Here is a 12,251-nt window from a genome sequence, read left to right on the forward strand (position 1 = left end):
ACACAGCTGGAGTTGGATTTTCTGGGACATTCTCATAGAAGTCTCGGGAGGCGATGGGTTTATAGTAGGGTGAATACTAGCTGGCCATATATTTTTAAATACAGTGGAACCTCGGTATACGACCTTAATCCGTTCCTGATGTTTGGACTTATACCGAATAGGACGTATACCAAACCAACCTTTCCCATAAGAAGTAACGTAAAAATGTTAATCCGTTCTCACGTAAAAAAAAAAAAAATGGCTGGCTTTTTACACCTCGCTTTCCTGGCTAGTTCCTGCTTGATTTTTCATGGAGATCAGCATGTAACTTTTTAGCTTTCTCGCAAATAATTGCTTCTGATATGCTGTCTCTAGCACACTGTTTTTCAGTTATCCAAAGCAAAAGCAATTTCTCAACATGATCTAATGTCTTTGATCTCTGTTTAGAAAATGATTTAACTCCTTTCCCAACGTTAGCAGATTTAATAATGTCTTTATTTTTCACGATTGTTGATATCTTCGTTCTCAGAATACGGTACGCAACAGTTAAATCTTGAACACGCATGCCATCTTCATATTTCTCAACAATCTCTTTTTTCAGTTCCATTGTAATTCTAGTCATTTTTTTTTTTTAGTTTACTGTTGCTTTTCATTTTCCTTTTTGCAATTCGTGATTAATAAAAATAATAAAATTTTACTTACAAATTAAAATCAGAAGAAATTTAACAAAGTAATAAACCATGGCACTGCGAACGTCTAGTCTGGTCTAGTACACCGATAGTGCTACTTGTTCATAGATGGCGCATATAATTGAATTAAGTCGTATACCAAACAGAAGTCATATACCGAGCAAAATTTGTTTCGTCCAAACAGGACGTATTCTGAATTGGACGTATTCTAAAGCAGGCGTATACCGAGGTACCACTGTATTTTTAAAAAATTAAAATTTTTGTTGCGATTTCCGACTCCCCTGACTTAATTAAATTTATATATAATAAAATCTATTAATTAAAAAAATTAAAAAACTATTGGAGGTCGTTTTTGACATCAGAAACTAGCTTTAAATAGTTTCTGGGTACAAATTCACTGAGTTCAGCATTAATAAAGCTTCTTTAGTATTAACACAAGTACTTTCGACGAGTGTATAACCGTCGTCTTCAGGCGAAAAGAACAAGTTTTTAATAAAACAAACGTGCATGATGTTCCAAAAGAACATAATATTTAATTTCAAACAGGTGTTCGGAAATTCCATTACGAACGTGCAAATGATTTTTGATATTTCGAATCTTTATATTTTACGATGCTAGCGGCGCATGCGTGGAGATGCTACCACATTGGCGATACGATGTTGGGCGTGTTTTGTTTTTTAGGCGCCAATACAAGGCAATCCACACCCCAAGTAGATGAAGGGTGGGAACATTGCATGCTTCTGAAGTGGCTGTGAGAAGCGCTTCCCAGATAAACACAAGCCTTCGATTGTTGCAGCATTTAATTATTGCCGTTCTGGGCATTAACGGGTTGTATCCTTGCTCGAGAACTTTTTTAGCGAGCTCTGTAGAACATCTTCGTTTAGCTATGTCATCCTGATGCTCAGCAAGGCGGGAGACGAGCATTCTTGTTGTTGCTCCTATATATCTTGTAACATCGCCCGTTGCCGGATTTTCTAGGTGTATCGTATAAACCCCTGACTCTTCTAAAGTGGTTAGCCCATAATGAGCTCGGCCAAGACTTCAGATAGCGGGGAGCCCATAGGAACTCCTTGTTTTTGCAAGTAGATGCTCTTGTTGAAAAGGAAATAATTGTGCTCAGTGATGAAAGTCAGTGCATCACGTATGTCTAGCACTTGTTGTACACTAAAACCCTTTTTGATGATCAAGGAGTTAGCAAGCATTAAGGCTTCAAAAACTGGTACAGAAAGATATAGGGACACCACATCCAATTTGTAGAAGTTGTAGGAGTCTTCATGTGTACCTCTCACATTGGAAGCAATGGTGGACTTGGCAGCTATAGACGACGGGGTAACATATGGTGATTCCGGAAGAAGTTCACGCAAGAACTTTGTGAGCGCCTTTTCAAGGAAATAAGTAGGATGTGATCTCTTGTTTACCAGTGAGCATAACGGCCAGTTTGCTTTATGTGTTTTCGGTTGAAAGAATAGCCTAGGGCATGCTACGTTGGTGGGAGGATCAAGGCACCCAGTTAGAGTCGAAGCTACTCCTGGTGAGGCTATTATTTTCTTTGTCCTTCGCAGTACTGTTGGTGTTGGATCATCATTTATCCTCTGTGATTGTGATTGCGATAGGAACTCATTGGCTCTAGAGATGAAATCGTCCTCCTTGCACAGAACAAATCGTTTGTCCTTATCAGAGATCAGAAGCCTCAAGTTATTCGTAGCTAGGAATTGCTTTACTGCCCTGTGGTTCATGTGGCGCTTAGGCGCGCCGGACACTTATTTCACCGTCGCAAGTTTCGTGACGATTTCTAACTCCATTTGTGGGTACATGGCCGCTACCTGGCAGGATTTCAATGCTGCTAACGCCGCTGGGACTAACTGATTAAGTTCGGTATTATTAGGAGGGGAGATATATTTGGGCCTCCTTTGTAGTATGCTGTGTACTTCGACGGGCACGTTCTCTTCCGTATAATTATAATATGGAGTGGTTGTTACCACTCTTCTTTGTATGCGTGACGAGCTCATTAACCATTGAAGTTTTTTACTTAATTTCTTTCTTATCACCTGCATAGAATTAGATGCGATGCTCCGTATTTTTCCTAATTCTATATATAGCGTAGAGGGGTCACACGCTTTACAGAATTGCAGATGCGTTTGATAAGTTTATAGTTCTGCTTCCGTGAGGCACTTGCGTTTATTCCTGATAAGCTTAGCTAAGAAGGATTTTTCTACCTTAGGAAGCATCCCTCGCAGGCACACCGGGAATGCCTTTCGTTTGAGTTGAATGCTCTTCGGTACTACTTGTTTTTCTCTGCACATCAAAAGAAATTGCAACTGGCCAAGTAATTTTTGCCACAGCTTCACTTGCTTCAGCAATAAAAAGAAAAGAGATTTCGTAGTTTCCATGTTTAAGTAAAATAAATTTAAAAACTCACGCCAATATTTGTCTAGTTTCTGGGTACAAATTTATTAATGCTGAACTCAGTGAATTTGTACCCAGAAACTAGACAAATATTGGTGTGAGTTTTTAAATTTATTTTTAGCTTTAAATAACTTTACCGAAGGAAAATCCGTGCACTACAACTTTAGAACGATGAAGGAAATTTGATATCAAACTCCCATTAAAAAACTATTAAAAAGCAACTAAGCGTGAAGCATACGTCATTAAAGGTAAATTAAAATCGCAATAAAATGTTTTCGTGCAGGAAAAAAATTTTGAAAAATTTGGAGATTTAAAAAACATTCCAAAAATTCAAAAAACAAAAATTTTTCAAAAATGGCCTTAAGGACTGCATTTTTTAATTAATTAAGTAATATATTGTATTGTTATTTAAAATTTTAAATATACTGTAGGATTATCATAATGAATTTAAATACAAATTGGCATATCACAATTTTGATTCTGAAAATGTACAAAAATTAGCTGTTTAAAAAAAAGTAATTTTTAAAAGGTTTTAATCAAATGACAATATCTAATAGATCTCTCTTCCTTAAAGGTAGTTACTTATAAGGAAAGATCTATCATAAATAATCTGTCTTTTCATCAATTTAAAACTAATTTCTGATATTAAAATTGTTTAAAAAACTTTTATAAACAGTTCTAAAATAATTTTAATTTTCATTTCATTTCTATTTTCAATACAGTGGTGCCTCGTACTTCAAACTTAATTCGTTCCAGGAGGTCATTTGAACTCCAAATCATCAGAAGTCCAAAGCAATTTTTCCCATAAGAAATAATAAAAAGTAAATTAATTAATACCCATTTTAATAATCTTAACAGCAATACACATAATTTAAGATAAAAATAACACAATTAAATGCCCTGATGATAAACCGAAACACAAAACAACAAATAATACTGTATAATAAAATGAAAACTACATTTACCAGTCACAAACTGTTGACTTTGGCATCTTAAACATGGCCACCAGATCTGCCACACATGTATCACTTTCATATTTTATGATAAGTTCCTTTTTAATTTCAATTGTTGATACTACAACCTTCTTTTTAGACTTTGTTACTTCCATACCCTTTCCAGATTCCATAGTTAATAGTAAAAGTTATATTGAGTTGAACAGAAAATTTCTGCCTATTTTTAACAGTTGTTGTTACTTAACATAGTTGTGTGATTTAGTTGTAACAGTCATGAAATTTAATACATTATTGTTAATGAGAGATTATATTCTTTGTTTAGAAGCTTATTTTAAACTTTTTACTTGGTATTTAGTTTGAATAAAATTGAATCAAAATATCTTCAGATAAAAAGCATACCAGCATGTTACTCTTTATGAATGTCAGAAAGGATGCGCCATACAAACAGTAAAAAATATTCATAATATGTATGGGGGAAAAATGATCCTAAGCTTCAAATATGCAAATGCGGTTAAAAAGTTCTGTTCAGGAAATTTATACTAATGAATTAACAATGTATGGGGTATTCAAAAGATTTTTGACAAAGAAAAATTGCAGGAAGAAATTGTTAAAAATCAACAAAAAAAAACACAATATATATAACCAAATGTACCAAAAATGAAGCAAAAAGCACTGAAAATATACTATCATAACATAAGAGTGAGAGATGACTTGCATTTACAGTTTGGGCATTTTTTTTCAGTGCATGCACAATTTGAACTTTGAAGCATATTTTTGTTGAATTTAGTGTTCAAACTCTGAAGCATTCCAAGTTAGAGTTGTTTGAAATACAAAGTACCACTGTATTTCTTATTTGATTTATTTGTTAGTTTAAAAATTTTAAATCTACTGTAGGATTATCATAATAAATTTTAAATAATTTCATAGAAATTTAAAATATATTTTAAGTTGCTTATTAAAAAATTTTTCAGATTATATACTTTTAATTTATATTGTATTATAAAATATCATTGAACAGATATTTACTTTCAAAAGTGGAACCACTTCAATCCATTTTCTATCACCCTCTGGTTCTTGTTCCTTAAAAAAATAATAATAAAGTTAGGTAAACTATAAACTTTAAAGCAATAAAGCTATAGATTTTATTTAAAAGTTATTTATAAGCTCTATTCTTATTTAACCTGCAAGGGATGTGGAGGTAGATTTTTCCATACGTCTCTCAATTCTGGTTTTGAAAATAATGTCTCACAAAATACTCTGTCAGCAACATTAATACCACTGTCTAGAAATAATGCACCTAAAATATATTTGAAAGTTTTGTATTATTTTAGGCTTTATTCAATCAAAATATATCAGAAAAAAGTTTTCTACTTTCATCTAGTATAGAATATATGACCTAGGAACTACATAGATTGAAAGATTATTAAAATTTTGAATATAAGATCATTAAATTGATATTAAACTGGCTTTTTAACAGAAACTAATTAACAGATATTTCATAATTTTTAAATTTTGTAACTTTCATAAAAATAAATAATAATTACTTCATAAGAAACTGACTTAAAACTTTAAGATATGTTTCATCAATTACCATATTTTATGGCATATAAGATGCAAGTTTCGTTAAAAAGAAAGGTTTAAAAAAAATCACCATGTCTTATATGTAAAGTTGCATTCTTGTATAGGTTAAAGAATTCCCCAAATGGCCTTTCAGTAGACTACAGAGTAATCTCTACCTAGTACAACTCTTAAATAAAAAGCTTATTGTTTAATTAAATATATTATTACTACTAATTTTAATTATGCAAAACAGCATTATTATAAATATTAGATACCATGAAACAATTTTCAACCAACTGTTCAAAGTTAAACAGTAACATTTTCTCAACACTTATACTGTACAGAATACAATATCACTACAGGTCCCTTTTTTAACAAAAATCTTTAAAAGAAATGAATTTGAAACATTTTTTTCTTTAATTTTTCAAAAATGAACTCTCTCCTACAACATTCCAATCTTTTTTTGCATTCTCTGGTTCTAAATTTTTTTTTTTGTTTTTAATTTTTAAACTTTTTCTCATAACATTTTTTTAAGTTTTAGCATTCTTAGAACAATAAATAAAATAACATATATATATAAATCCGACAAAGTATATACCATAGAGTAGCATACATATTTATATGTAACAGAGATTGCAATGGGGGGAACAAGTAGATCTCATATCACTACATATACATATTACTATCTTATATGTACAGTCAACCCCCCTATAACACGGTAGATATGTTCCATTCTTTATGAAATTGATGTTCTATGAGTCCTTAAATACATGAGCCAATCACAGCCCAGCATGTATGCAGTTTACAGACTATGGCTGTTTGAAAGGTTTTCTTCCATAAAATTAACCGATTCTAGACTAATTCAACTCATCATTTCCAAAATATGTATAATTTTTTGGGAATAATCCATATAAACTATGCTATAAACAAAAAATTTTAGGATTACTTACTGAGCATGCACCGTTCGACTACGCCATTGCTTAAGCTTGTTTTCGTCGTGGAGCTTGTCATTGAATGGCACTCGCGTACTTCCTGATAAATTATTTTTTTGCGAAAAATTCGCTGAACTTTGGAGACATCATTAATATAAATATAATTTTTATGGACGTTAAATAATAAAAGGTTTTTAGTAGGTCTGCTGCTTGTTTAAACTCAACAGTTTGTACAATATTCGCTATTGGTCTAGATTTGACCAATTCTGTTGCGACACAAGTCGGCGATGATGTTTTACCGAATTATACAAGTTTTTTTAGCATGTTTGTACGAATACTGTTGCAATTTTTTTGCCATCATATAGGAATCTGAATTATATGAACCCATTTTATAGGGAGGTCTACTGTATTTAATATTTTGTCACAATCATCTTACTATGTGGGATGACTTAAACACACTAAATACTTTTTTCCTACATATTCTGTTTTGAAATGGGGATGCATCTTATATCTATGTGTCTTACTTACTGTAAAATATAGTAATTTTAAGTCAGATAGAGAATTAGTACTAAAAACAAATTGTAGATTGACTATTACAATAATATTAAATATGTAGTCTGTTTTTTTCCAACCTCCGACAGTCGATAAAAAAAAACCAAGCATAAATAACAAAATGAATTTATTATGAAAAGTTAGGTACAAACATCATTAAGGCCATCTCAATTCACTGGCGGCAACATTCTATGAAGAGGAGATGGAAAAGCTCATACACAGATATGAAAAATGCATCAATCTTCACAGTGATTGTTGAAAAGTAACCATGTTTGTACCTAACTTTTGGTAATAAATTCATTTTGTTATTTACGCTTGTCTTTTTCTTATAGACTATTGGAGGTTGAAAAAAATTGCCCTCATATGTTTTAAAACATTTCTGGATACATATTAATAATCTAACATATTTTTAGTAAATGTAATCTTTCATTTATTGTAGATTATAAATTGTTTTTGTAATTTTATAGTATTATAAAATGCATGTTCAGTTTATTTTTTAAATTTGATGTTAGTTATAATCACAAATATTTTAATAGCAGCATTTTAATATATAGCAGATATTTTAATAATGAATATTTTATCCATCTAATTATTATGCATATATTACTATGATCAAAAAGTATCGAAAATGGTTCATTTAAACCAGGCAAGTGCAAGAGGGTGCTGTTGTTATTTTTTTCATTGTTTGGTATGACTTTTATTGACATCTAACAGCAATCCATAAGTCATTGTCTGTTTTTGTTTGAAAATACATGGTTGTTTTGTTTGTAAAGAAATTTTCATCAGCAATTTTTCAAAATGTTGAGTGTAATTGAACAAAAAACATGAATTAAATTTTGAGTTTTGCAACAGAATTACTGCTACAAAAACATTGGAAATGTTGAAAAAAACCTTTGGTGATGATAGTCTAGCAAAAAAAAAAAGTTTGAGTGGTACAAGATATTCAAGGAAGGCAGAGAATGGATCAAAGATAAACCAGGTCTGGTAGACCATCCACATCAACTGAAGAACAACACATCACTCAAGTCAGAGATTTGATGCTCAATGATTGTTGTTTAATAATTAGGGACATTATTGAATATGTTCCATTATCAGTTTGATTTTATCAAGCAATTTTAAAAGATCATCTGGGCTTGGGGCATGTTGCTTCTCAAGGCATCCCAAAAACACTGAATTTTTTCCAAAAACAACATATTCAAATGGTTGTGGAAATGCTTTCTTGAGGCAAATCATTCTTAAAACACATCATTATGGGTATGGATCTACAGCTCAACAATCAAGTGAAGGGTGCTCGAAAAATGAAGCAAGAGCAAAAAGACCATATCAAAGTCAGTCAAAAATCAAGGTTATGTTGACTTTTCTTTGGTGTTGTGCATTACAAATTCCTTCTGATTGGCCAAACTGCCAACAATGATTATTTCAGTGCTTTTCATTGTTTACATGAAGAAATTTGTAATAACCTGATTCATGGCAAGAAAACTCATGGATTTTGTACCACAATAATGAACCTGATCACAATGCTCTTGTTGTTTGTGAATTTTTGGCCAAAAATTCAACAAATACAATTCTGATATAGCACCATATGACTTTTTCTTGTTTCCTTGATTAAAATTTCTGTTTTGTAGTCACTGCTTTGAGTTGTTTGATGTCATAAAACAAAAAATTTGATGAGAGTCCCAAAGAGGTTTCACAAAAATGATTTTCAAGTATGTTTTGAAGATTGAAAAAGCATTGGTGTAAGTGCATTGCAGTGGAAGGGGATTACTTTGAAGGGATGAAATAATGAATAAATTCAAATCTTAAATATAATTGAATCTTTTCCAATACTTATTGATCACAGGGGTATATAAGAAATACTGTTAAAGATTTCTGTCATTTATAATTTTGAATTTAACACAAACCTCATTCAATAACTTTTGTACTAATACAAGCACTTCTCTACTTATGAATAGTTTAGGTTCCCAAGCTTTTGTTGAAAGTTGAAATATTCATAAGTTGAAAACAGATCTAGAAAGTACATTTGTACACAGAATAATCACATATTATTATTTATAGTGTTTTATCATGTACTTAATATAATACATTATGCTTATTTATCCACTTGCTACTGCTTAGTAGAAGGTGTTTCAAAATGCAATTTTTTACCTAACACACTTAGTTTTATAATGTGAAATTTAGTTTTCATGGTCATAAAGCCACATTTCTTGCATTTATCTCCACTGTTAGATTTACTATTAAATTCTGGATGCATTTTTTGAAACACAAATTGTAAAAGTTTATAAAAATTGCAAACAATAGTAAAAATCACTTTTACTATAATGTTACCAACTTCAATGCCATCTCACTAACAGCAATGGAATGTCAGAATTCATTCAAAAACAAAAAATGACAATATATGATAGAAATAAATCCACATTAAGTATTTATTCAAAATTTATTATTTATTACTGACTAAAAACTGACTTTGATGACACTCCATGACCATCAAGAAAACTTCAGAATCTGCACAAAATGTAAATTTTAGACATACGGTCAAATTGTTTGTAATTCTGAAAGTTCATAAGTTGAATGTTCATAAGTAGAGGAGCTCCTGTAATAAACTAAAACTTATGATTCCAAAAGTTTTACATACTATAAATGTTTTTTATACATTAATAATGTTTGAATTATGTTTGTGAAAGTATTTTAAACATCTTATTTATATTTCCTCCTTTTCTTTGTACTATAAAAATATTAGTAGTGACAAAAAATTTAACTCAAGTACATTAGAATTTAAGTTCCATTCTTTAAAGATTTATTATTAATAAAATTTATAAAGCATTCAAAAGATACTTGTAGGATATAATGATTCATCTTCAGATGTTTTTCAACTAACTACCACTTAAAGAATTAGTTAACTCATCTATATCCATTATTATTTTATACCAGGGCTGTGGAGTCAGAGTCGTGGAGTTTTGATGTTTTAGCCGGAGTCGGAGTCGTCAAAAAATCCGCTGACTCCGACTCCTTTTTACTTATCAACTTGTTATGTATATAAAACGGAAAAGTATTGGAATCGTGTCAAATTTGACCCTCCAAGTTTTTTTTTTTTTTTGCAAATCTACACGTTTGGAGACCTCCCGAACTCTTCAAAAAAGTCAGTAAAAAGGAAAAATTCACGTGCGTGTATGTGTTGGCATCTAATTTGTTTAATTTCTTTATTTTCTGTTCTGAGATATTAAACAATATCTCAGAATGGGTAAAGTTTAAGAAATGAAATGTGGCACTGTAGCTTGCATATAAAGGGGCATTAATACTATTAAATTTTAGTTCTTAATTAAAGGTCGACAGGGTGAAGACCTAAAAGTGGTCATGTGTCATATCTTTTAATGAATATTTTACTCATTATTAGCATTCAAAATTAGAAAAAAATTAAATAAAACTCGTCTCTACCCTCAAAGTAAGCTTTTTAGCCATTTTATAATAGTACAGTAAAACCCGTTAAGATGTTCTTGCCTAAGATGTTAGAATGTATATGGGGACACAATTTAGTTCAACCACTTTAACACTTAAAAACTAACTCCTGTGTTAAACCATCTGACTCCGATTCTGACCACTCTTACCACAGAAATTATTAGGCTTCAAACAGGGTGAAAAAAATCATGCCCCCCCCACAGTCTAACATCCACACATATAGAAAAAACCTCAAATCTTTTGCATATCATGAAATTTCAAGGTGTCCTGAGTCCAAAAATGTAAAAATTTTTTGACTCAGTTTTTGAGCGAGCGCTACACTTTTTCTCTGTAATATATAACAGCCGGAAAAGTAAAACTTATCGAATACATATTTATATATTACTTAGAGAAGTCTTTTAGCTTTGGAAAAAAGTTTCTACGCTCTATCTTTATTAGAACTCTATTTATTGAATCTTTTATTCTGAGGTCACGTGATAACATCAAAATTTCCGGGTTTCTTTTGGAAACAAATCTGCCCCTGGTCGGAGTAGGAGTCGGTAGATTTTTATGCGACTCCACAGCCGTTTTATACATAATGTATTTAAATCATTTATATTTTATATGGAATTATTAATAATAATAGAATAAAATTACTTACTGTATGATTGAAATATTAATTTTTTAAACGGTTCTTATAAAAGAAAATGTCTATAAGTGGATATTCCTAAACTATGAGAGTCATTCTAAAAGAAAAGAACATTTTGATCTGATGAGTCATGTAGTTCTCCCACCACCCCCACTACCGCATCATGGATCTTCCCATTTTTTCGCACCAATCTGACACTAACAGCAAGCCACAACAATTGTTTACTGTTTATAGTGTGACTTTGAAATTTGTAACAAAATTAAAGATCCCGCCAAATGTGAGGTTCATAGTGTAATATGCTTTGAATGCGAAAAAAATCTGCCCTATCAAAATTTACACAGATAACAGAGGTTTATGGTAATGTGATGAATGAAGCTTCAGTTCGAAACAAATGGCGGAGATTGTTGTCCAGAGGCATTGTTCTTCTTCAGGATAATGCACGTTCACATGCTGCTGTGTTGACAAAGAACTTGCTTCAGCAGTTTAAGTGGGAAGTTTTTGAACATCCTTCTTATAGCCCGGACTTGGCTCCAAGTGATTACCATCTTTTCCCAAAATTAAAGGATTTTTTGGGCAGGAATCACTATGGAAGTGACAACAAACTGAAAGAGGCCATTAATGACTGGTTCAAAAACTTGGCAGTAATTGAGTGTGCAGAAGGCAGGTAGAAAAGCTGGTGATACTCTATGACAAATGTTTAAATTTATATGGCAACTACAGTGCGTGATCGGTTAACGAACACAATCCGTTCCAAGACTTTGTTCGCTATCCGAATTGTTCGTTAACTGATTATCGATTTACCATAGGAGATTTTTTTTATTTTGGGAGACACCCCAAAATAAAAATACATATGTACACAGTCTTGCATTTTTATTAGTCATGTTTTTTCAGTTTGAAAAGGTTAAAGAATCTGTCTAATGTTGATTGCTTTTCTCTCTTCTTCAGGATTTTTCGTAAGTAATCAATAGCATTGCAATTGTAGAAATCCCCAAGCCTCAACCTGGTTTGGATACCATTCTAAGACCGTTGTTCTGACATCCTCACACTTCTTCAAAGGATGTTTAATAACAGATATCGGCATTAATCCTCTTTTTCAGAA

At 31.6% G+C, this 12,251-nt stretch overlaps 1 protein-coding gene across 1 annotated transcript in view; it reads right to left on the bottom strand.

Annotated features, from left to right (window-relative positions):
- Positions 1 to 12,251, bottom strand: part of LOC111621118 (ribonuclease 3-like) — a 72,703-nt gene that overhangs the window by 18,146 nt on the left and 42,306 nt on the right. The window contains 2 exon segments of the mRNA XM_023363186.1: positions 5,054 to 5,107; positions 5,209 to 5,324. Coding sequence (XP_023218954.1) covers positions 5,054 to 5,107; positions 5,209 to 5,324 — 170 coding nt within the window.

Source organism: Centruroides sculpturatus, unplaced genomic scaffold, assembly GCF_000671375.1.
Source record: "Centruroides sculpturatus isolate CEXI.00-Female unplaced genomic scaffold, Cexi_2.0 scaffold284, whole genome shotgun sequence".
Lineage (NCBI taxonomy): Eukaryota > Metazoa > Arthropoda > Arachnida > Scorpiones > Buthidae > Centruroides > Centruroides sculpturatus.